Source organism: Erinaceus europaeus, chromosome 4, assembly GCF_950295315.1.
Source record: "Erinaceus europaeus chromosome 4, mEriEur2.1, whole genome shotgun sequence".
Classification (NCBI taxonomy): domain Eukaryota; kingdom Metazoa; phylum Chordata; class Mammalia; order Eulipotyphla; family Erinaceidae; genus Erinaceus; species Erinaceus europaeus.
Window position 1 is genome coordinate 42,234,037 of NC_080165.1, and position 27,669 is coordinate 42,261,705.

Genomic DNA, 27,669 nt, shown 5'->3' on the forward strand with positions numbered 1-27,669 from the left:
TTTTGTCATCCAAATAATCTATGGGACCTATAATAAACTTTAACACTGTTAAATTATATTTCTCCTATATTATTGGGGCCTAAGTGGTATACAGCTATTATCTTTCATCTGCCCATGATAGGTATGTATAAGACATTATTTCCTCCAGCCTAAGTCATTTTCCACCATCAAACATCAAGAACCCACCACCCCTCCATCTCATCCCTTTCCATCCTTCTCCAGAATCCTTTGCTTTGAAACAATAAACTCACCCAGTCTCATGTTCACTTATATTTTCCCTTCTGTCCTTGTCTTTTAAGTTCCACATTTGAGTGTGATCATCTAGTATTCATTCTTCCCTTTCTGGCTAATCTCACTGAATATGATAGCTTCAAATTCAATCCAAGAAGTGGCAAAGATGATGTTATCATTTTTCACAGCAGCACAATATTGCATTTTGTGTATATATACCATAACTTAGCTACTCATCTGTTGTTGGACATGTGAGCTGCTTCCAAGTTTGAAGTACTATAAATGGTGCTACAATGAACATAGGTGTGCACAGAACTTTTTGGATTAGTGTCTTTGGTAAACTATTAGGCAAGGAATTGGTATGTCATAGAGTGGGTCAGTATTTTGAATTCTGAAAAGTCTCCAGGCTGTTTTCCACAAAGGTTGGGCCAATTTACAATTGCACCAGCAATGTGGAGGAGTTTCTTTTCTGCCAAGGCCTCTCCAACAGTTGGTGTCCTTTATACTGTATGACACTGTCAGAGATGTAAAGTGGTGTCTCATTATTATTAATATTTGCATTTTTCTGATAGTGACTTTGAGCATGTATTCATATATCTGTTGGATCTTTGCATCTCTTATCTGAAGAAGCTGTGATATATATATATATATATATATATATATATATATATATATTTTTTTTTTTTTTTTTTTGCCTCCAGGGTTATCCTAGGGGGCTTGATGTCTTTACTACAAATCAACTGCTCCTGGAGGCCATTTTTCCCATTTTGTTACCCTTGTTGTTATTGCTGTTGTTCTTGTTGGATAGGACAGAGAGAAATTGAGAGAGATGGGGAAGACAGAGAGGGGGAGAGAAAGATGCCTGAAGACCTACTTCCATGCTGGTGAGGCAATCCCCTTTCAGGTGGAGAGCCAGAGAATCAAACCAGGATCCTAGTACCCAGTCCTTGTGCTTCACCACATGCACTTAACCCGTGGTGCTACCGCCAGGCCATCCATTCTATTTTAATGGGGCTCATATCATCGTCATCATCACCACCACCACCACCATTATTAATTTTTTTTCTACCTCTAGAATTATCGTTGGGGGGTTGGTGCCTGCACTACGAATCCACTGCTCATGGAGGCAATTTTCTCCAATTTGTTGCCCTTGTTGTTATTGCCACTGTTGTTATTCTTGGATAGGACAAAGAGAAATCAAGAGAGTAGGGAAAGACAGAGAGGAGGAAAAAGATACACACCGCATAATTGCTTCACCGCTTGTGAAGCAAACCCCCTGAAGATGGTGAGTGAGGGGCTCAAACTGGGATCTTTTACACTGGTCCTTCCACTTTAAGGCACGTGCTCTTAACCCGCTGAGCTACCGCCTGGTCCCTCATTATTGATTTTTTTTTTGCCAATTTTAGAGTTATGTATTTTGTTTATTAACCCTTTTCCTAATGTGTGGTATGTAAAGATTTTTTTCCCCACTCCATGGGGATTCTCTCAGTTTTCATGGTAATTCCTTAATGCACAGAAACGTTTCACTTTGATGTAGTCCCATTGGTTTATTTTTGGTTTTGCTTTTTTTGTAGTTGGTCTTGAGTCCCCAAAGATGTTTTAAAAGCTTACATCAAAAAAAAAAACACCTGCCAATATTTTCCTCTATGTATTTTTGCATAGACAAACACAGAAAAACACATCATGACTTTTTGACAACCATTATCTGATGGTTTTTGGATTCATAACTAAATATTTGACCCTTCTGGAGCTTACTGTTGTTTGTAGTGAAATGTGATGGTTCAGTTTCTTTCTCCTGCTCATTTCAATTCATTTTTCCCAACACCATTTACTGACTGAATAAACTCTCCTTTCTCCATTTAATATTTTGCGCCCCACGCCCCGTAAAAAAATTAGATGTTCCTATGTGTGAAGCTAACTTGAAATTTATTTATTTTCCCTTTTGTTGTCCTTGTTGTTTTTCATTGTTGTTGTAATCATTATTGTTGTTGTCATTGATGTTGTTGTTGTTAGATAGGACAGAGAGAAATGGAGAGAGTAGGGGATGTAACTTGAAATTTCTCTGATAGAGAAAAGAAAGTAAACATTCCAGGGTATGTTCCTTTGATGGCTGTACATGATTTTCTTTTCTTTTTTTTTTCCTCTTGTACAACCTATATTCGAATCCAACTATGACTAGAGCTCATATACAGAATATTTTTCTGGCATAATTCAAATAAAGAAAAAATTGGAAATAAAGTCTTATTTCCAAATATTTTTTAAATAATGTATTTATTTTACTTTAATGAAAGATACAGAGAACAGAGCAATGCTCAGCTCTGGTTTGTGGTGATGCCAAGGACTGAACCTGGAACCTTAGGACCTCAGGCATGAAAGCCTTTTGCACAACTCATAGCATCTCCCTGGCCAGCAAAAAGACTTTCATGCTTGAGGTCCCAAACATTAGGCTCAATGTCCTAGTTCTGTCCCAAGGATGACAAGTCAGAGCTGAGCTTTGCTTTGAAAGGAAAAAGGAAGAAAGTGAGAGGGGGAGTGAAAGACCATGAGAAAGGGGGAAAAAAAAATCCTATTTCAAATAGCTTATGTTTTCCTCAAGAACAGTGACAAAACAATTAATATAAGGTACTTGGGCAGCAGAAAAATGCTCTAAACCCAATTTCTCTCTCATAATAAATTCTTACTATAAGGATAATATAAGAACCACCTAAAAAATTACAAATCACAAAGCAACATAAACTGTCACAAACAAAAACCAAATTTGTAGAAAAATAACCTTGCTTTAAGGGCATTTTCCTTAGTTGATTTACAGAAAAATAGACATTCCTAAGAGATCACTTCACCAAATAAAGTAAATGAGCCCTTAACTACATGCACTATTGCCTTTTCAAAAAGCCAAGCAAAACATTCTGCTTTGTCAGAGTTAGAAAAAATAAAACAATGAGTGCTACCACACTGTGATGAAGTATAGTCAAGTGGTTTCTGAAATATCAGCTATATATTATTTTTGTATTGGAAAAAAGGGACAAGTCTTTCTCCACATTCACATGTGTTTCCAGTTATACTTAATTAAAGTTGGGCTACACAGGTTTGCCCCCCCCCCCTTCCTTACAGGACTAGAAAAGAAGTTTCCTTGAAGAAACAGGAAAACTGACAGATGCTAGCTCCTTCCCTACACTCAATCATCCACTCCCACTGTTCCTTTCCAAATGCAATTCATTTCCATGAACCCTAACTCAAGTACTGGTTTTAAAAGGTAACAGACAAAATGGGAGTATAGCAGTCATCTATCTGTAATACTATATGACTTAGTAATCTCATCCTTTAAACACCACAGTAAGAAATTCAAATTCCATCCTACCAGGTGCAGACATAATGTTTTTTTTTTTTCCTCCAGGGTTACTGCTGGGGGTTGGTGCCTGCACTACGAATGAATCCACTGCTTCAGGGGGTATTTTTTCCCTCTTGTTGCCCTTGTTGTTTATCGTTGTTGTTATTATTGTTGTTGGATAGGGCGGAGAGAAATCGAGAGAGGAGAGGAAGACAAAGGGGGGAGAGATCTGCTTCACCACTTGTGAAGCGACCTCCCCACCCCCTGCAGGAAGGGAGCCAGGGACTAGAACTGGGATCCTTATGCTGGTCCTTGCACCATGTGCACTTAAACCGCTGCACTCAACATAATGCATTTTAAGAGGCACCTGTCACATTAAATAAAGTAAGCAGCAGAATTTATTTCATTATAGAATCTGCCTCCATTAGACAGATTCATTAGATCTGTCACTGGATCCCCATGCTTTCCATTTTCTTCATAAAGCTCTAGAGCCTATAGTACCTTTCTCATACTTAGTAGGCTCTCCTTTTCTATTAGTCCTAAAACTTTGGCTCTCTGGGTTTTATTTCAAATAAATAAGCAGGTGCATCTTTGTTGTTTCATTTTTGGTTTTTAAAGATCAGAGACAAGAAGGCAGGGAGAGAATAAAAGAAACCCTGGTATCAAAACTTCTCTCAATGCTGTTAGGAGCCTGGCTAGAGCCTGGGTCAGACACATGACAAAGCAGCACACTAGCCAAGTGAGTTGTTTTTAGTTGCCTGCAAGTAGAATTGTAGTGCAAGGTAAGAAAACTGAGCTAAAAGCTCTGACTTCATGGTTTACTGGAAGAAAAAAAAAAACTGGCTGGATTATGTGGTTTAAATCATGACTACTCCATAAGTACCATGACTTTAAGCAAATTGCAATCTAATTGGAGGCTATCTTCTATATAGCTGTGATAATAAAAAACAAAACTAATATCATGACTAACACAAAAATGTATTCACAGTAGTAAAATAATAAGGAGTTAACTTTCTCATTTCAACTTGTATGGAACTTGAAGGAATCATGTTGAGTGTGATAAGCCAGAAAGAGAACAATGAATATGGGATGATCTCACTCATGGACATAAGTTGAAAAATAACAACAGAAATGGGAAACACAATGTAAAATTAGACTCTACCTAGTGTATTGCACCAAAGTAAAGGATTTTGAGGGTATGTCTTTTCAGGTCCTGGTGCACGATAGTGGAAGAGGACTTAGGCTGGGGGTGAAAGAGTTCTGTAAAAACACTGAGAAATTGTTATGCATGTACCAACAACTGTAGTTATTGTAAATCATTAATAGCTACAATTTTGAAAAATTAAGGAACGAGCATAGTGGAGTATGCATAACATACATTTGGAATGGGGGGGGGGGGACACCACATCCTACGCAAGATATATTACAACTACAATGAAAAATGTGAAAGATGATGAGTATGCTATATCAGAAAACAATTATTTTTAAAAAAGACTTTATCCAAAGGCACAGCTAGAAAGAAAAAGGCATGGTTATTGTAAAAAATAATAAGTTATAATAATAAAGATCTAAAAGCACTGTTAGAAATCAAAGCGTAAAAGGCGAAAGATTTATGCCCCCTGAAGAGAAACCAGAGTATGACAAATCAAAGAGTACACAGGGAACATTCTAGAGTGTTTACGGTGTTTTTGGTTTTCTCTCCCATAAAAACATTCAACTATTTATCTATTTCACATGTCAAATAAAGACATTAATTTCCTGGAATATACTGGACATTTCATGAAGAGGTTTGAAAGAAACTTACCCAGTATTGATGGAAATTATTTCTATCAGTGGATTCTTCCTAATCTTTGGCAAATCCAATCGTGCTCCGCCCAACCGTTTTCCATTATCCTTTTTCTGACCCAGCAGTCTCACAGAGTGACCTTCAAATACAGCACATAAATAAATATTAGCATGAGTCACATACTTTCCTATAATTTGATGCTCTCAATATAAGTGTTAGCACTTGCACTTAACATTTTCATCTACGAGGAAAAAAATAGAGGAAATGTGCTTATTGAGTATAAGGAATACTGGCAGAGGGAAATAAAGTGTTCAGATCCAACAAGTGCTAATTTTATTTGCACATTTATAGTGCATAAATGAGAGAAACCAAAATATTCCATTATGTGTAAAAGCTTCCTATCATAAAACAGATATATATGTACATGCAGAAAGAAGAGTTTAGTTGGGCACTTTCCAACCCATCCTGTCCAGGCTTGTCACTCCCAGTATTTGCCCTATAAAGCCCTTCTTCTTCAGCCCCTCTCTCTCTTGCCCGCTTTTCACTTTGGTGATTAGATGCAGGGAAGGTCGCTGCACGAGGTGGCCTTTTTGGCTGGCTCCACGTGACCTGAACCACTGCTCTCTCACCCAACTCTGAGGTGTCTGCGCAAATAAAGAATTGTGTTCCCTCTCCACTGTTTTTATTTATTTGTTTATTTACTTACTTGTTTATTTTATTCTCTCTCCATTTGTCTTTTTCAAAGAGAAAAACTGGGAGCAGTGGAATTTTGTATACACAAAGCTTTGGGCAAAAAAAGGTTTTAAAAATAACTTCAAATACATAACTAGAACCGAGGAAAGGATTATTACATACATTTCATCACCACTCAATGCAGAAATAAAGATTACTTAAACATCTCCTATACAGTCCTAAAGTAATAAAAGCATCATTCACAGCATTTCCTCCTAACCACTTGAATAACAAACAGTTAAATACTGCATTCATTCTGCAAATTCTTGCCCAGACATAGAACAGAGCTAGAGTTAACAAGCATTTGGCATACCAGATTTCACAGACTTTTTTCAGGCTAAGTTGAACTATTCAATCAAAGTTCACTTAATGAAGAGGTGAGCAAGACTGGCATGATAACATAATACTTCTCTGAAAGATGCCAGAAGTTCAATAATGACTATGCAAAGACATGCCATTTTCATAGTAGCAAAAGACAAATTACATTATATCCCACTGAGAGTACAGTAATATGCAACTTGGACTAATAACATTTGATAAATTATTCATTTTCACTATCCACATGCAAATAAAGGAACACATTTCTGCCTGATATGAGTCATTTTTCAATCCAGCGATTCATTAAAGAGGAGCATATCCTAACAATAGTGTTTTTAATTGAAAAATGCAGTATACTAAAGAAAAAACTAGGAAATAGCATGAAAAGTGCCTTGTAATGTCTAGTCAAAGATGAAAGAAAGTTACAGAACTTTTTCAATGGACTAGCAGAAAAAGCTTCTATTTGCTATATAGAGATCTTAAAATTCATGTCCAAAATAGATTTGCTATCACTACTAAGGGATTATAGACAACAAAGTAAATAAACACATTACAAATAATTACTCATTCTATGTGCAGTTACCAGTAGTTTACCATCAAAACTAACTGAACTGACAGACTAAAGGGGAAAAAAAACTTGAAGGAGGTATCTTAAAATGTCTTAATAGAGAAAAGGAGAGAAAATTAAAATTAAAACTTAGGAACAGGGAAACATTGAAGGAGTAAAGATGTCAAATATAAAAAAATATTTTGCAGAAAATATATGATGTAAATTACTATGCTGTACTTACAAATGCAATGCCATATTTACACACTCACACATTCTCCTTTATTTGGTGTCCTTTCACTAGCCACTGATGCCTAGCACTAAGATAGATGGGTACTGACTGACTTGTCACTATTGAAAATTTCATCACCCCTTGTACATAGATTAAAGAGAAAAAGGAGAAGAGAAATAAAAATAAGGAGAATGAAACCAGAAGAGAAAAAAGAATGCCAGTTTTTCATAGTTCATTCCTAATATAAAAACTAAAGAAGGTAGCATTGATAAGAACAGATGGAAAGAATTATGTTCAGTGTAGCAGGGAGTTCTGATAGTATCAGGAGACCACTGAAGGTACGATGATAAAAGATAAAACATGATTCAAATAGAGTTATTCAGTTTCAATAAAGGGGTTTTTTTTCTAACATCTTTTCCATTTTAAATGTAAATTCACATTTCATCTTCATCGCTTCTAAATACTTGTCAAATGTTTCTCAGTGGTTTTATTAACTGGCCTTAATAACAAACATCTAAGTTGTTACTTACAGGTGTCATATAAAATTCAGTCCTGTTTTAAAATCAAATTTAATTTTGAGCCTCAAGTTTTCAGCTGTTATTTATTAGTCAGCTACAAAACATGGTTCTGTGCTCACTTTTATGTTTAGTCTAGTCCACTAAAGACTACTACCATGCTAGCTAAAAGTATTATAAAATTCTAAACCAAAATTTTAGGGTTTTACTTATAATAATTCACTAAATACAAATTTGTGAATTTCTAATGCTTAATAAACTATATATTTTTTAAAAATCCAGAGATGTTGGGAGTCAAGCGGTGGCACAGCAGGTTAAGCACACATGGCGCAGAGCACAAGGACTGGCATAGGGATCCTGGTTCAAGCCCCTGGCTCCCCACCTGCAGGGGAGTCGCTTCACAAGTGGTGAAGCAGGTCTGCAGGTATCTGTCTTTCTCTCCACCTCTCTGTCTTCCTCTCCTCTCTACACTTCTCTCTGTCCTATCCAACAACAACGACACAAATAACAACAACAATAACTACAACAATAAAAAACAAGGGCAACAAAAAAGGGAATAAATAAATAAATATAAAAAAATCTAGAGATGTTTTGTATAATAATTGCAATTTAAGTAGAAACTGTATACAACGTTTTTTTGTGAATTTTCAAAAGTAAAAGAATCTTTTCAGTATTTCGCAGTACTAACTACACTGAGCAGTCCTAGAGTAAAGAGAAAACATCACATTCATAAATATTTTCTCTGTCAACAAGTCAGAAAATTAATTATTATAGTTATTTAAAAGAAACAGCCCTGAAACAGAACCATATGGGTTGATTAACTGATAGAAATATACTTATCTGTAAAATCTGTATCTAAAATTAAATTATGAGGAACCAGAGACAGCTCACCTGGTAGCCACTGCACATACATAGATGAAAAGGTAAAAACACTTGTTGGAATTTAACAGTCTTAGAAAACAGATGATTCCATTTGCAAAGTACTGCTATCATATAGATATCAATGACAGTTCTTTTAAGATCACTATATAAAATAAAGATTTCATATAAGTAAAATACATTCTAGAGGAAATTGCCATGAGTCTTAATGTTATTTCTTTATTAAGTCCTTTGCAAGTAGGTACACTTTTCATGGTCATGGGTGAATTCTGGAAGGTGCCAATTTTTATTTTTCACGATTTAAACAGAGAAGATCAAAACACAAATTTTTAGGTAAATAATTCCATATATAACTATATATGTCATTGTGTGTGTGTGTGTGTGTGTGTGTGTGTGTGTGTGTGTTCGGTCATTCAAATAATATGTTATTCCAAAATAACGAGGCCAGGTAGTGGCATACCTGGTTGAGCACATACTACAATGCTCAAGGATCCAGGTTCAAGCCCCCAATCCCCATTTGCAGGGGGAAAGCACTGTTGTTGGATAGTATGCCTGCTCCCCCTGGCTTCTGCTTAACCATATGCCTATATAGGGATAGATTTAATCCCATTCAAAGCTTTGGTCTATTTACATAAATCACTTTTACATTTACATAAAGTACCACACTCCCTCCAGGGCATTGGTGGTTTAGTGGTAGAATTCTCACCTGCTCCACCCCCTCTCCTTGTCACACCCTGATCTTCCACCAGTCACTTTTCGCTCCACCCTCTCTATATCACATCCTGTTTCCACCCTACTTGGAGAGTATAAAAACAGCTGCTCTTCTGATTAAAGACACTTGGAAATTGCTTTCTGGCTCCGAGAGTTCCAGAGTGTATCTCCTGCGAAGTTAGTGCGGCACGAGTTCCTGATCCCTCTCCCACGCAGCAGCCTAGATCGGCTCCAGTTGAGTTCTCTCCAACCCAGAGAGCACTAGCTCGGGAAGAAGTACCCTCAGGCTATCCCGGCACACTGTGAGTGGTGAAGCAGTGCTGCAGGTATCTCTCTCCCTGTCTATCTCCCCCATCTCTCTTGATTTCTGTCTCTATCCAACAAATAAATAAAATATACAATGCCAACCATAAAAAAAAAGTAAAAAATAACTACATACAGAAAGAGACCATACAAGAGATAGCATACAAATTGACAGGGAAATAAGAACGTTAAAATAAATGACAAAAATACAGAAGCACAAATTCCTGCTTTCAATCCTGAATTAAAATTTCATGACAATATTTCACTCAAGTCACAATGAACTATATCAGAGGAGAGATGGGAAACAAAGAAAGTTGGAGAGTTGTCCCAACTATGATCTTTCCCCCCCCACCACCAACCCCAATAATCTGAAAATATGCATTCCCCAGGGTAGAAACAAAAGTAGCTTCAAAGAAGCACAAAATTTTCAAGCAATACTAAGAAGTACATCACCACAACCATGGATGACATCCCAACAGAACAGAAAAAAATAAAACCAGTCACAGAACTGTGCTTTACAAAAGACCCTCTTCACTGGAGAACACAGAGAACACAGAGAAATTGGAGAAAAAAAAAAAAAAGAAGAAGAATTTATGCTGTCAGAGACATAATTCTGTGAGAAAGAAAGCAAAAGTAAAAATTGAAATTTGTCAGGCGGAGACTAGAATTCAAACTAGAAAATAGTCACAATTTTAGTAAATATTGCTAGACATCACTGTGCAAATGTCAACATAACATGCTAAGAACAAGACTCTGACACTAAGTTTCATACTGTTAACTCACTCATAGAATTTCTAAATTGAAGGGAGCCACTATGTCATACAATTTACAATTCAGGAAATTGAGAAATACTCTAATTTCAGAGTCTGTGAGATTTTAAATCTAACACTGTAAGCAAAATATCCTGCAATATAGATCGTCATATTCTGTCCAGGATTCTTCCCCATTACAAGTACACTTCTATACAACTTGCCGCCATATTCTATTACATTTGAATTTGAAGATTACAAGAAAGATTAAGCATATAACAAACTATCCTTTATAAAGATATTTTAATCACTAGATTTTTATTAGTCAGTAAAATGAATACTTTCTTATAAGGTGGTAGTACCAATCAAATTCTACTTAAAAATCCAAACACAATTGAAAACCTAACTAACCTGAAGAACTTGCAAATGAGTTTAGTCCCAGAAGCAATAAGTAAATGAAACTATTTATGATCTATGTATATACATCACAGAATGATATAGACCAAATCTCTAAAATATGTGCATCACCAAATATTATAGAAAGTTGGTTAAAACTAATTGAGCATTATTTCTCTATACGAGGAACTAACAAGATTAAGTTTTCTAAGGAAAGACTGACAGCCTCCTACAGTTGTCTGAGTAAATTATTATAAATTTCACATAATTTTTTTTAAAAAAAGGAATAAAGCCAGACTAAATATATATGATCAAAGATGGTATTCCCCATGCTGTGAGGGTTATTTTGCTTACTCGGGGCTTTAGCATGGTGGCTTTGGTGGCCACTCATAGTGACTCAGTCCACAACTGTAGTTCCAGAGAAGACTAAAACTGTTACTACACTTCCTACTTATGACCCCAAGAATAAATCAGGGAAAAAAAAAAAAAAGAAAGTCTTTAAGAATATGCCTGATATGCCTGGAAAGCAGAACTAGTTGTTCCTCTCAATTTTTGGAGAGTTCCTTACATCTGATCTATATGACTGGTATCTTTGGTGCCTACAATCCTCCAGGGGATCATGTATGCAGGTCATCTCTTTCAGAAAAAGAGCTGATCCTGAGCTCTGAATCGCTGAAGAATGTGCTTTCAAAATTGTTGAGCCCAGAAGAGGATGAAATTGATTTTTTTTTTAAGTAAAGGTGCCTTCATTGAAGCTAGTTTTTAAAAATATATATACAATTCTTATTTATAAAAAGGAAACATTGACAAATACCATAGGATAAGAGGGGTACAACTCCACACAATTCCCACCACCAGAACTCCATATCCCATCCCCTCCCCTAATAGGTTTCCTATTCTTTATCTCTCTGGGAGTTTGGATCCATGGTCATTAAGGAGTACAGAAGATAAAAGGTCTGGCTTCTGTAATTGGTTCAACGCTGAACATAGGGTCACCAGGTTGATCTATACTCCTACCCTGTCTCTCTCTTTCCCTAGTGGGGTGGAGTTTTGGGGGAAGCAGGGATCCAGAAAGTTAGCCTTTTATCTAAACAACTTGGGTTGTGACTAGCTTCACACATGGTAACTGAAAACTGGTTTTTGAACATTGTCTGAAACATCAAATCTAAGACCAACAGCTGGAACTTGCTAGAATCTTTAGAATCAATCCAGGGGGTGAGATTCACTATTTAAATCTGCTGGACAAAGCAGGTCATTAGGCACATGTGATTCTAGAAGACTATAGCCACTATAGTTTGGCTGATTGATATATAGAATGATGAGCCCAAAGGTGTCCTGGGGTACACAAAGTTGGAAAACACCTGACAAAACCCAATAAGAGCAGGGGAATACTTGGTAAGATTATCCCCTCATGAATACTCCACAAGCATCCCATCCTTAACATAGTGATGAATCCTGCTACACATCTGAAACCAGGGGAAGACTGAAAAAGGTCACAAGGAGAGACCCATAAGTCTCGCCTAGCTAAAGGATGAAACACCTTCTAAGAAAAAAAGCCTGTAGGGAGTCGGCTGTACTGCAGCAGGTTAAATGCACACGGCATGAAGTGCAATGCAGGGACCTGCGTATGGATCCAGCCCCTGGCTCCCCACCTGCAGGGGGGGTCGCTTCACAGGCGGTGAAGCAGGTCTGCAGGTGTCTTTCTCTTCTCCTCTTTGTCTTCCCCTCCTCTCTCCATTTCTCTCTGTCCTATCCAACAACGATGACATCAATAACAACAACATCAATAAAACAAGGGCAACAAAAGGGAATAAATAAATATTTTTTAAAATAGAAAGAAAAAAGCATGTAAAATAAGGCATCTGGAATTTGTGAAGCTACTCAGCTCCATAAGGCCACAGAGAGAACTATCATGGTCTTATCTGTCCTCAGTAGCTTCATTCTCACCACCCTCCTCTCTGACCCCCATCCCAAAATTACTGCTAAGAACCAGTCATTCTTTCCTCCCCAACACCCCTTTTCTTTATTTGATAAGACAGACAGACCTGAGACCTTGAGGCCTCAGGCATGGAAGTCTTTTGGGTAACTTCTATGCTATCCAAGGGTAGGGACTTCCCTACTTTCCAAAGATAGGCTGGGTCACCCTATCCTGCCACTTGAGGTAGACTAATTCTGAAATAAATGCAGCCTAGAATGTTCCCAGATGTGACTATGGACTGTAAGCTCAGACTGACAGAGACTTGGAGGCTATCCAGGCTCCTGTATATAGATGGGCCCTGCTGGGTAAGACTGATGTGGTAAATACTTAGTTGTATTTATATCTTTTCTTCAAGTTTGGGAGCTCCTCTCTGCCCTACTCCGTCTATCCAGTTCTATTTTCAACTCCTGACACCATCTTCCCAGACAATATTTTAGTCCACCTGCACGTTAGCTATCAGGTTCCTAATTTCTTATTAATTTAATTTTATTTATTTGATAGGACAGAGAGAAACTAAGAGAGGAGGAAGAGACAGAGAGGAAAAGAGAAAGAGAGAGCACTGCTCCACTGCTTTTGAAGTTCTCTACCTGCAGCTTCAAACCAGGGGCTTGAATAAAAGTCCTTGTGCACTGTAATTTGTGCCCTCAGCAGGTGCGCCGCTGCCCAACACCTATGATACTCATAATTTCAACAGGCAGTATCTACTTGCACTCAGTCTTCCTAAGTCATCCAGTTTAATATTTGTAAGATAGTCTTCTAGAAAGACAATTTTTTTTTTTTTGCCACTAGGGTTATTGCTGGGGCTTGGTGCCTACAGAATAAACCCACCACTCCCGGCAGCCATTTTCCCATTTATCTATTCTCTCCTCCTCCTTACCCAAGTCCTCCTCCTTCTATTTTAAGTAAATAGGAGAGAGAACAATTGAGGAGGGGGGACATAAAGATAGAAAAAGGAGAAAGATCTGCAGACCTGCTTCACAGTTCATGAAGCTTCCCAACTGCATGTAGGGAAGAGTTCAAATCGTGGCCCTAATGCATAGAAATGTGTGAACTCAACCGGGTGCACCTACCCAGGCCCCCAAAAGACGAGTCTTATAGGCTGTTTTCATTTATATGACACATCTCTAAAGAAATCCATATTTGGATTTCCAGCACAGCTTTCAAAAACTATTTAAATACTATGCAAACAACACTAAAGTGCATGTGAGTTTTTTTTTTTAAAGAAAAAAAAAACCAGGGAAATAGCTCACCTGGTAGAACACATGCTTTACCATGAGTGAGTGAGGACCCAGTTTCAAATTCAAGCACTACATGAGACCACCACAGCACATGGAGAAGTTACTCAGATAGTGGAATAACGCTGGAGAGAGGGGGGGGAGGGGTTGGAGAAGGAGAGGGAGAGGGAGAGGGAGAGGGAGACGGAGAGGGAGAGGGAGAAGAAGAAAGACTAAAATAGAGAGAATGGGGGTGCGTCCGGTGGTGCACCTGGTTGAGCGCACATGTTGCAGTGCGCAAGGACCCGGGTTCGAGTCCCTGGTCCCCACCTGCAGGGGGAAAGCTTTGTGAGTGGTGAAGCAGGGCAGCAGGTGTCTCTCTGTCTCCCTATCTCCCCCATCCTTCTCAATTTCTGGCTGTCTCTATCCAATAAATAAACAAAGATTTTAAAATAGAGAGAATGAAGAAATTTGTCACGAGATGGTAGTATCAGCAGACCCCATTATAAGTTTGGAGAACTCTCAGAATGCTAGAAATAAGTGGCCCGGTGGCAGCACACCTGGTTAAGTGTACACAATACAGTGAGCAAGGACCAGAGTTCTAACCCCTGGTCCCAACCTGCAGGGGGAAAGCTTCATGAGTTGTGAAGCAGTGCTGCAGGTATATCTCTAAATCTCCCCTCTCAATGTCTCTCTATCTAATAATACATACATTTTTTTTAAAAAAGAATGCTAAAATGGACCTACCTATGACCCTGCAACTTCTCTCCTATGGATATATCCTAAGGAACCAAACACACCAATCCAAAGAGACCTGTGTATACCTATGTTCTTAGTAGTACAATTTGTAATAACTAAAACATGAAAACAAGCTAGGTGTCCAGCAACAGATGAGTGGCTTAAAAAGCTGTGGTATATATACACAATGGAATACTGCCAGGAGCCATTTCTCTGCTTTATAGATGATAAGCTTTGAGACAACGGAACCCCTCAAGACAAATGTTAATTCCCCCCTGGGCAGGCCATTTCCCCTTAGGTAAACCATTTATCAGTAACCAAGTGAGTCAAAACAAGTGAGTCAACACATAGTTTGGTTCCTGCCATTTGTTGCAAGGAACATTCCTCTTTGAAGATTGCTCCCCCTTCCCCTCCTCCAGCACTTCCCCCTCCTTCCCCAAAGCCTTATAATGCCTGTGTTCACAATAAAATTTAGAGCTTGATCAGAAACTTGACTTGCTCTCGTTCTTCGTGTCTCTTGTCCCTATCATTTCAGGTCTCATTGGGTTCCTAGCCCCTGCTCACCGCCCTGCTGGCCGGGGCAGAATACTATTCAGCTATTGAGAATGATTTTTTTTTCCTAGGAGTCGGGCAGTAGCTCAGCAGGTTAAGTGCACATGGCACAAAGCTCAAGGACTGGCATAAGGATTTTTTTCTCCCCTCTGAGCCACCAGGGTTATGGACAACACTATGAATCCACTGCTTGTAGTGGCTTTCTTTTTTTTCCCTTTCTTTTTTTATTTGACAGGACAGAGAAAAATTGAAAGGGGAGGGGTGTTAGGGAGAAAGAAGACAGACAGAACAGAGAGAAATTGAAAGTGGAAGGGTGATAGAGACTGTGAAAGAAAGACACCTGCAGACATGCTTCACCACTCCTGAAGCATCCCCCTGCAGGTGAGAAGTGGTGGCTTAAACCTGGGTCCTTGCGCATGGTAATATGTGAACTTAACCGGGTATGCCATCGCCCAGTCTCCTAAGAATGATGAATTTACCTTCTTCACTTTACTCATATGGAGACTGAAGGAATTATGTTAAGGGAGATAAACCAGAAAGAGAAAGATGAATATAGGAAGATCTCACTCATGGGCAGAACTTAAGAAATAAGAACAGAAAGGGGAAACATAGAGGAAAACTTGGGCTAGTTTGGTGTACTGCACCCAAACAAAGGATTTGGGGGAAGGAAGTGGGGGGAAGGGGCTTTTAGGTCCCATTATAAGATCATGGGCCTACTATGGAGATGAGAGTGTTTTGCAGACACCTATCATAGTGAAATGAGAAATTGTACCCATGTGTCAACACCATTAACCTTCCATTAAAAAAATGATGATAATAAGGGAGAAAAATTAATGTAAATCCTTTAAACATAGTACTTCTTTCCTTAGATTCACTTAAATATTTGCTGAATTATTAAGACCATAATCTAGTTTGACCCAAAATTAATGCTGTAAATAAATGGAATTGCAGACCACAAGTAAAACAATAAGGATTCATTCAGATTAACTTCTATCATAGCTGGGGCTTTACTGTTCTGTGATGACGTTTTCAGATAGAAAAAGAAAAATGTAGACACAAAGAGACAAAAGGAGTAAGAAAAGCCATCACAGAATAAAACTGCCCACCACTCCCCTCCCCACCACAGTGGAGTGCAGCAGAGATTGGGCTTGAACTTGGGTCCTGTGCATGTCAAAGCAGGCACCCTGTCAGTTGAGGTAAATTGCAGGTTTCAGGGTAAACATATTTTACTAATAATTTTTTTTACTATTACTATGTATAGCAATAAGAAGAATACAGTCAGGTTGCAGCATGGGCTGTTGGTTCAATTCCTATCAAGGAAGACATGAAAACAACCCAACAGACAGCAAATGTGAAACAGGAAAGTTATGGCAAAATTCTTTTGTCAGGCTATATTCCATCTGGCTCTCTGAGCAAAGCCCAGCTTGTCCACATAGCATTTACCAACCAGGGGCCCCAGCAAAGCAGATGGCGCACTGCATAATTGAAGATATTTTAATAAAGAGAGTGTTTACTAAGTTTGGCATGGTTAGGAAAACCAACAAGAGACAATGTATTATTCTAATGATAGTAACAGTAGAGTATTGTTTCCACCGTAGATCTGAAAAACCAAAAAGAATATTCAATAGAGAAATTTGAAGACAGATAAATAAAGAGGGTCACCTGGCAGGAGCTTAGACTTTTAAGTCAGGGGATACCTTACCTGAGCAAAGAAGAAAAGCAAACAAATACTTCTATCTCACACTCTAGTCACATCCCCAATCTCCAACTAAATCTAATTAAACAACTGACAGCAAGTTTCCTAATGACACAGTCCACATAGGTATTCTCCATGGACACAGACCTCCTGGATCTGAAAAGCACAAATAGCCACTTCTATGCAGGACCCTAAAATGAATTTGAAGAAATGCAAGGACTATCAAACAACTCAGCTAGTTGAAACAAAAGGTATATGATCTGTACAGAACTTTGATGGTGGGTGGTGTGGAACTATAAATTGTAATCTTACAATCTCATAACAAACTATTAATAACATATGAGAAAAAATAAAGATTGATTCATTTAAAAAAGGTATGTGAATAAAGTCAATAAATGAAAAAGTGAAAGCAATGGGGTAGACTATAATGACAATAACATTTAAATTAACTGGTTAATTAATTTAACTAATTTGGTAACAGGCTATCTCTTAGGCACACATATAGGAGAATAAAATATTCCCAAGTACTGGACAGAAAGTTTAATTAACAGTGGTCAAAAATTTTCTCGCAGCAACAAATGCTGGAGAGGCTGTGGGGACAGAGGAACCCTTTTGCATTGTTAGTGGGAATGTAAATTGGTCCAGCCTCTGTGGAGAGCAGTCTGGAAAACTCTCACAAGGCTAGACATGGACCTTCCATATGATCCAGTAATTCCTCTCCTGGGGTTATACCCCAAGGACTCCATAACACCCAACCAAAAAGAGGTGTGTACTCCTATGTTCATAGCAGCACAATTCATAATAGCTAAATCCTGGAAGCAACCCAGGTGCCCAACAACAGATGAGTGGCTGAGAAAGCTGTGGTATATATACACAATGGAATACTATGCAGCTATCAAGAACAATGAACCCACCTTTTCTGACCCATCTTGGACAGAGCTAGAAGGAATTATGTTAAGTGAGCTAAGTGAGAAAAATAAAGATGAGTATGGGTTGATCCCACTCATCAACAGAAGTTGAGAAAGATCTGAAAGGGAAACCAAAAGCAGGATCTGACTAAACTGAAAGTAGGGCACCAAAGTAAAAACCCTGTGGTGAGGGGTAGACATGGGACAATGGGGGGTGGGGGTGGGTGGGATGGCACAGTTTTCGGTGGTGGGAATGGTGTTTATGTACACTCCAAGTAAAGTGTAGTCATATAAATCACTAGTTAATTAATATGAGGGGGGAAATTAATTATATGTCTCGAAGTTTTTAAAGCACAGACTGAGTCTTCTTAATATATAGGCTGTGTATTTGATATGCGGACTCTCTCATAAGCCTAGACCAAGTAGATCAGAAGCAACCGGTGGCACTGCTGTATACAAGATACTGGGTACTATACAGCAAATCCTAACAAAAGGACTTTTCAAAGTTAACCCAATTACCAAATAATGTGATGATAACAATAACTATCCATTGTCTTCTTGAACCCTATGACAGCAGGAACCTCATATTTCCACTATAGAGCCTATATTTCGCCCAGTCCTGGAACCTTAGGATAAGGCCCACTTTCCCGCATGCCTCTCCCAATCCATATCAAATAATATTGCATCTGCCGATCACAACCTAATCAATACAACAACTGCCACCTCAACATGCTTCAGCTCAGGCTGTGTCCAGAGACTTCAGGTGTGGAATGACAACTCTTCAGCTTCATTACTTGGGTGAGACTTTTCCTTTCATAGTATTCTCTAATTCCATCCCAGGTGGTTCACTTTCTAACAAAGTCCCAAAACCTAGATATAGACCAGTTTCTGTGAGAGAGAGCATATGTTCACACGTATCCATAAACTACTGCAAAATATATACCTGAAAGCAGAAGTACACTAGAGTTTGCAGTGAGTAACCCCCCTCTCCACTATTCCAACCAACCTTTGCATCCATGATTGCTCAACAATTTGGCTTTGTATGTTAACTCTCTTTTCAGCCACCAGGTTCCAGATGCCATCAGGATGCCGGCCAGGCTTCCATGGACTGAAGACCCCACCAATGTGGCCTGGAGCTCTGCTTCCCCAGAGACCCACCCTACTAGGCAAAGAGAGAGGCAGACTGGGAATATGGATCAACCAGTCAACACCCATGTTCAGCAGGGAAGCAATTACAGAAGCCAGACCTTCTACCTTCTGCAACCCACAATGACCCTGGGTCCATGCTCCCAGAGGGATAGAGAGTGGGAAAGCTATCAGGGGAGGGGATGGGATATGGAGATTGGGTAGTGGGAATTGTGTGGAGTTGTACCCCTCCTATCTTATGGTTTTGTTAGTTTATCCTTTCTTAAATAAATAAATAAATAAATAAATAAATTTTTCTCAATTATGTCTACATAAGAAAGTCTCCAAAACAGGCAGGGAGTATGAATCAACCTGTCAACACCCATGTTCAGCAGGGAAGCAATTACAGAAGCCAGACCTTCCACCTTCTGTATCCCACAATGACCTTGGATCCATACTCCCAGAGGGTTAACGAATAGGAAAGCTATCAGGGGAGGGGAGGGGATATGGAGTTCTGGTGGTGGGAATTGCGTGGAGTTGTACCCCTCTTATCCTATGGTTTTGTCAATGCTTCATATATATATAGAGAGAGAGTCTCCAGAAAACTCTAAAAGATGGTACTTACACAAGGACCGGCACAAGGATCCCGGCTAGAGCCCCCGGCTCCCCACCTACAGGGGGTTGCTTCACAAGTGGTGAAGCAGGTCTGCAGGTGCCTGTCTTTTTCTCCCTGTCTTTTTCTCTCCCTTCTCAATTTCTCTTGTCCTATCCCACAACAACGGCAGCAATGACAACAATAACAATGATAACAATAAGGGCAACAAAAACTGGGATAAATGGCTTCCAGGCACAGTGGACTAGTAGTGCAGACATCAAGCCCCAGCAATAACCCTGGGGGCAAAATAAATAAATAAATAAATAAGTAAAATACATCAAGAATTTGGAAAAAAAAAATGGTGCTTCCAGAGCTTCCAGATTGGTGCCTGTCCTGAAGTTCCAGGAGAACTGTTCTCCTAGAAAGACCACTAGAATCTTCTGTCCCTTTTCACATACCAGTCCTGTGCATTTCCTCCCTATGAACAAATCTGTGTCATATCCTTTATAGTGAACCTCTCTGTGAGTGGCTCCCGCATGCTATCAAATACTTGGAACGGGTTGTGGTAAGTCAATTTATACCTGTACTGTTAGAAGTACAGGTGATATTCCAGATGTTCAGTTGGCCTCTGAAGTGGGGGGCAGTTGTGTGGGACTGGTCCTTAATTTATGAGGTCTACACTAACTCTGGGTAGTATCATAATTGCTGGAAGTGGAAAACCCACCTGTTAGTGTTGATATAAATGTTATATTAAATGTCAGTGTTATGAGAAAAGTTTTACCACCTGATTTCCTATAGATAAATTTCTTCCTCCAAAAAACTAACTGAAAGTCTCCTAAGCAGTGTCATATTACTACTTTTTAGATGTTTTATTTTTTAAAGCAATTTTAGGTTCACAGCAAAACTGAGCTCGAAGAACAGTAAGCCCCTATATACTTCCTTCCCCTGCAACATACGCAGCCTCCTACATCCTCCACCAGTCAAACATTTGTTGTAACGGATGAACCTATACTAACACATCAATAGCACAGGAAGTCTATAGTTTATCTTATAGTTCATTCAGAGTGTAGCACATTCTATGCTTTTGGAGACACTGTACTTCACATCCTTATCATAGTATTGTATAATACAGTATTACTGTCCTAAAAATTGTTCATTCCGTCTATTTATTCCTCCTCCTTTTCATCCCATCCTATTCCCATTACTACTGGCAACCACTGAACCACACAACTCAAAATGCCATACAGTTGGAGTGACACAGTATAAATGTAGCCTTTTTGGAATGGCTTCTTCCTTTAAGTGATGTGTGTGTTTAAATATTATCCATGTCTTTTCACAACTGCATGGCTGACTTCTTGACAACATTAATATTTAAATATCAGTTTATTAATCCATAGACCTTACTAGAGGTCATCTTAACAGTTCCAGATTTTGACAAGTATGAAGAAAGCTGCTATAAACATGTATAGATCTTTGTGTAGACACTAAGTTTCCAAATCATATAGATACAAGGAGAAAAATTGCTGGACTTTATGAGTAGCTTTTGTTTAAAAAAAAAAAAGTCAGACTACTTTGTAAAATGGCTAGACCACTTTACACTCTTATTTATCTACAATGAGTGAGAATACTGTTGGGCCACATCCTCATCAACCTTTGTTGTTGTCAGTGTCGAGGATTTGGGCATCTAACTAGTGGGTAAGGTATATCATTATTTCTATTTCTCCCTCATATAATGGCATATGATACTGAACATATGTTCATAAGGACATTTGCTTGTCTTTGTTTGTGTCTTTCCAGATTGTCAGCCAGTTTTCAACGTCAGATTTTTCATCATCATATTGTTGAGAACTCTTTCTATGTTGTGACTAAGTCTTTCATCAGGTATATCTTGCGAATGTGGCTTGGTTTCTCCTTATTTTGACAGTGTATTTTTTTTTTTATAAATTTTATTTATTTTCCCTTTTGTTGCCCTTGTTTTTATTGTTGTTGTAGTTATTACTGTTGTCACCACTGTTAGATAGGACAGAGAGAAATGGGAAGACAGAGGGAGAGAGAAAGATAGACACCTGCAGACCTGCTTCACTGCCTGTGAAGCGACTCCCCTGTAGATGGGGAGCCAGGGGCTGGAACCAGGATGCTTATGCTGGTCCCTGCGCTTCGCACCACATGTGCTTAACCTGCTGCACTACCTGACTCCCAGCAGCGTATTTTATAGAGAGATCAGTTTGTCATGTGAAACAAGCACAGGTTATCAATTAATTCCTTCATGGTCATTGCCTTTGATGTTATATCTGAAAAGTCATTAAGAAGCCAGACGGTGGAGCACTGGTCAAGTGCACACACTACAGTGCTCAAGGAGCCAGGTTCAAGCCCCTGATCCCCAACTCTGGAGGGAATGCTTGATAGGTGATGAAGCAGATCTGCAGGTATCTCTCTGTCTCTCTTCCTCTCTCAATTTCTATCTCCTTCCAATAATAAATAAATAAAATTTCAACATCATTAAGGGGTCAAGTGGTGGTGCACCTGGTAAAATGCACAAATTACAATGCACAAGGCAACAGGTCAAGTCCCTGGCTCCCCATCTGTAGGAGGAAGCTTCAAGCAATGACACAGTGCTGCAGGTGTCTCCCTCCCTCCCTCCCTCTCTATCCCTCACTAACTACTCCTTCCCTTTTAATTTCTCTCTGTCTCTATCCTAGATAAACAAAAAATCATTAAGATATCCAAAGTCACCATGATGTACAGATCTATTATCATTATTAACAATATTACCATCATCATTTTAAATTATTGAGTGATCAGTACATGCTTGGTATTCAAAACAGAAATGGTCAATACCATCAAGCAACATAACCCTGAAGCTCAACTTTCAGAAATTGAATGTAATAAAGACTAAAAAAAGTAATCCTCAGGACCAGGCTGTGGCACACATGGTTAAGCACACACATTGCAGTGGGCAAGGACCCAGGTTCAAGACCCTGATCCTCATCTGTAGTAAGAAAGCTTTGCAAGTGTTGAAACACTGCTGCCAGTGTCTCTCTCTCTCTCTCACTCTTTATCGCCTCCTCCCTCCCCATTTTTCTCTGTTTCTATGCAACCATAAATAAATAAAAACATTTTTTAAAGGAATAATCCTCAACTGGGAAATAGTAAAGAAATCACAGTGCAATTCAGTGTCAAGCTTAAAAGTAAATTTATTGAAACTGAAGAGTTGAGTTCAAATCTCAACGCTGGCATCTAAACTAAAACAAAGATAAAATAAAAAAATAAGTTTTATTGTATTTATTTTTTAAAGATATTTTCTTTTTTCTTTTTTTATTTATTTGTTATTGTATAGAGACAGAGAGAAATTGAGAGAGAAGGGGAGATAGAGAGCTAGAGAGACAGAGAGACACCTGCAGACCTGCTTCACCGCCTGTGAAGCGACTCCCCTGCAGGTGGGGAGGCAGGGGCTCGAACCCGGATCCTAACCCGTCCTTGTGCTTTGTGCCACGTGCGCTTAACCCGCTGTGCTACTGCCCAACTCCCCCCCCCTTTTTTTGCCTCCAGGGTTGTTACTGGGGCTCAACGAATCCACTGCTCCTGGAGGCTATATTGTTTTTAAATATTTTATTTATTTATTTATTTATTTATTTATTTATTCCCTTTTGTTGCCCTTTTTGTTTTATTGTTGTAGTTATTATTGTTGTTGATGTCATCATTGTTGGATGGGACAGAGATAAATGGAGAAAGATGGGGAAGACAGAGAGGGGGAGCAAAAGGTAGACACCTGCAGACCTGCTTCACCTTCTGTGAAGCAGCTCCCCTGCAGCTGGGGAGCCGAGGGCTCGAACTGGGATCCTTAGACCAGTCTTTGTGCTTTGCGCCACATGCGCTTAACCTGCACTACAGCCCGACTCCCTGTATTTATTTTCTAATAGTGTTTTTTTTTTCCTGCCAGAGTTATCATTGGGGCTCAGTGCCTGCACTACAAATTCACTGCTCCTGGAGGCTATTTTTTTCCCTATTTTGTTGCCGTTGTTGCCATTATTGTTATTAAAGTTATTGTTGTTGGATAGGACAGAGAGAACTTGAGAGAGGAGGGGAAGACAGAGAGGGGGAGAGAAAGATACACACCTACAGACCCACTTGTGAAGCAACCACCCCACCCCTTCGCAGGTGGGGAGCCAGGAGCTCCAACCAGGATTCTTACACTGGTCTTACACTTCACAGCACTACCACCTGGCCCCCAAGTTTTCTTTTTATGAATAAGATACAGAGAGATACCAGAGCACTACTCAGCACTTGCTCATGGTAGTGTCAGGCACTGATTGAATCTGGGATCTCTGGGACCTTGGTCACACATATCTCATGTTCTACCAAGGTGAGCAATCCCCTCAGTCCACAACTTAGCTGCTTACTAGATAGATATATATGCAGTGTCTCAACTCCCTTGTCTGAAAAATAAGGATATTGATAGCCTTTTCACAGTCATGTTGTGAAGATTAAAACAATTTAATCCACGGAGTGTCTGTCACAATATAGGCAAATAGCAAATGTTAGAGCTTCCAGATCTTCCAGGATGAGGTTCAAGTATAATTTGAATTAAATATTCAAAATTATCACTCCAATATAATTTACTCAAGACATTTATATTGTAGTTGCAAAACAAAATAAAGGGATAATTGTATTCTCATATACTGTGACCACAGATTAATCAATGAAAGACATAAAATTAATAAATAACAGGATGTGGAAAGCAATAAATACAAGCCAGTAAAAAAAAAAAGCAGGTGGTAGGAATTCTCAATTCACCAAAAGTAGTCTACTATTAAGATTTTTCATTTATGACAAAATGATGGGTAGGGGTAGATAGCACAATGGTTATGCAAACTGAGTCTCCCTAGTCCCAGGTTCAATTCCCAGCACCACCATAAGCCAGAGCTCAGCAGTGCTCTAGTAAAAATAATAATTAAAATTCTGAGTAGAGATCCTCTGTTCATTTCAGTGCTTTACTACCAGTTTTTATCTGTGCTATTCTAACAGCAAGACATATATCACAATTTTTATTAAAGAGGATATTTCTTTTCAGTGACTTAAAAATAAATTTGTTTTAAAGAACAAAAGCTAATGAAATAAGCAAACTATAATGCTGAAGTAATTTTGAAAAGGACAATGAATTATGTGATGTAAAAATGTAGGTGTCAATTGTATCTCAGTAACACTGAAAAATGCTTTTAATTATTTCCTTATTTGAAAAATTAATTCTTTTTTCCTGATCTAAAATTCAAAGTAAAACTACTTCATACAAAAATCAAATAAGAATCAGACTAATTTAAAAGTCAAACATACTCCTAAGGTAGAAAACTTGATACAAAATAAATAGATATAGAAAATATTGTCCTTGCATAATGCAGTAAAGAACAAAACTTTCTGAGTTATATTTAAAACAGTAACTTTGATAAAAATGCTTAAGTTCTAAATAAGTGATTTTTAAAAATAAAGTTGAAAAATATATAAAATCTTCTTATGTCATTTTCAACAATTACCTTTAATTGTTTCCTCCACAACTTCCACCACACGATCTATCTGTTGAACCTAAAAAGAAACAGTTGTTAAACACACAAAGTACACAAAAGCATTAATTTATATTTAACCTGCTGCTTGAGTACTGGTATACATTTCCTAAGCACAAAAAAGTAGACTTTCTTTAATAATGTCTTTGAAAATATTCAACATTCTTTATTAGTGTTTTGTGTTACAGTTAAGTAAGAACTTTTTTTACTTTCCCGTCCTCCAATGATAATTAAATAAACTTCCTGGAATTTTCTAAGCATAGACTCTCAATGTAAACTATTTTTGTCTGGGGGTGGGGGGAATGAAATCAAATGGCAACCTAACCAAAAGGACATGTTGGTGTTAAGGAGATTCACCACAAATCCTTTGTTTTATTAGTTTAACACTAAAGCCTCTTTTAGTAATTGTCTACCCTGTGTTGGGTTGTATGCTCAAGTTCATGACAAAGTCAAGTAATAACAGCTACTGCTGTAGACAGGATTGTCTAAGGAAGATTTTCCAGCTGCCATGAGAACACAGAAGAAAGGTAATAAAATCAGACTGAGAGATCCAGGAATGCTTCCTAGGAAATCAAAGGTGACTCCTGAGGGATAAGCAGTATTAAGACAAGAAAAGTCCTCTGAGGAGTCTGAGGTAGAAAGCTTGGCATTGAGAAACAAAGTGAAAAAAAAGCTCAGATAGCTAACAAGGTAAAGAAAGAAAGAGACTGGGTTAGAAATTGATATTACTTCTACTTTTAAAATCTCCAGGTTGTTGTTTTATTACAGAAGAAACACAGGTTCAGTAAATCAAACAAAAAATAATAATAATAACAGAAATAGAAAGGAAATAAATTAACCCATAATATCCTCCATTTCCATACTATAGATGAAATTTCTTATAATGGTTTAATGAGTACATACCAAAATATTTTCCAGCCCTAAGCATTTATATACATCTCTGTTCTGCAGGTTTTTCTTATAAATAATGATATATATCAGCATAGAGACTGATTTCATTCATTTTAGGAATTGTGAGGTTACCTCATGTATAGGTTCATAATGTACTCATCCGTTTCTCTACTTTCTGATGTCTCTAAATTATTGTTATTATGCAACAATACTTCAAATCACTTGTAAATATTCCTATAGAGCCAAAAGATAGCTCAACCAGCAGAGTATGTACCTTACCATAGGAGAAGCTCTGATCTCAAGCCCCAGCTTCCCCGCGAGGAGAATATGGATACTATGGTATAAAGGGGTTCCAAGAAAGGTAGACTGTGTTATCTCTCCCTATCTCTGCTTTCACTTTGTCTCATCCTTTTCCCTAAAATTATGATAAGAAAGAATGGGGGGGAGAAGGGAGGGATATAGAGGAAGGGGAGGGGAGGGAGAAAAGAAGAAAAAACAAAGTCCAGGGAGGCAGTTTTGTGGAAGTATCAAGCATATGGATGCAAAGGTTCACTCCCTGGTATTACAGAAACAAAAACTCCTTTGACCTTATTATCTTAAAGGAATTAGTGAAAAGCCTGTTACAACACAGTTAAATTGGGCTCTGCCTATGACTACTATCTCGCTATGATGGTAGGTAGCAATAGTAATAGCAATTATCAAGAACTAGTCAAAAGACAAATAAATCTCAAAGAATGTTGCATCTTTCATCTCAAATAACCCTACTCTCTACAACTATGCCCACCTGGAACCACTGGTTCCATAATGTACTTACTGGCTTTATGAAGACTTTATATGACTTCTGATAGAATATGATCAAAGTAAGGATAAAAGGAAGTTCAAAGAGAAGGAAGTACTCAACCATGTCAAATGCTATAGAGATAACACACAGCATAAAGACTAAAATGAATATGCCTGACTAAAGGTGGGAGGGCCAGTGAACATAGGGGAAGCAGTAAGTAGAAGTAGAAATAAATCATAAATAAGAATATGGCAACAGTTAATATAGTAGCCTTACAAAACACTTAAGAGTACAAAGAGACAGGGAAAAGAGACAGGGAAGCTACAGGAAATTAAGTATACATGTGTTTTGGATCAGGCTAACTCATCCTCTTGTTTGAAGTTTATATTCTGTGAGTTCTGATAGGAGAAAGGAATTCAGAAAAACAGAGAAAAAAATAAAGAGAGCAAAATTCTTCAAGGGGTGAAGAGAATAAGATCCAAAACACAAGTAGACAAGCCTGTCATAGGAACCAAATAACCACCTTTTGAAACAAAATAGTAGGAAGAAACCATGAAAGCAAAATCCAGTATTTTCATACATGGTGGAAAAGATCCTAAGTAAGTTCTCAACCTGCCAGCCTCAGCGAGAAGCATATTCATCTACCATGAGTGAGAAATTATGGTGCTAAACAGCGGAAGGTGTTTAAAATACCTCTGAAAATTTTAATAACTTAAAGCAAAAAAAAAAAAAAAAAAAGGTTGGCTATACTGAGATGCCAGCTAAAATTAGAGATGACAACTTAAAAAAATTAACTCATAAACAGAAGTTGAGAAAGAAAAACAGAAAGGGCAATTCAAAGCAGGAGTTGACTGAATTTGGAGTAGGGCACCAAAGAAAAAACCCGGGGTGGAGGGTGAGGGTGAATGT

General features: G+C 38.3%; 1 protein-coding gene across 1 annotated transcript in view; it reads right to left on the reverse strand.

Moving 5' to 3' along the window:
• The window catches only part of CDKAL1 (CDK5 regulatory subunit associated protein 1 like 1), a 603,322-nt gene that overhangs the window by 393,598 nt on the left and 182,055 nt on the right, over window positions 1-27,669 (reverse strand). Inside the window, exons 7-9 of the mRNA XM_060190801.1 lie at window positions 26,794-26,891; window positions 25,062-25,110; window positions 5,364-5,484 (exon numbers count right to left, since the gene is read on the reverse strand). Of these exons, the coding sequence (XP_060046784.1) occupies window positions 5,364-5,484; window positions 25,062-25,110; window positions 26,794-26,891 (268 nt within the window). The remainder of the gene's footprint in view (window positions 1-5,363; window positions 5,485-25,061; window positions 25,111-26,793; window positions 26,892-27,669) is intronic.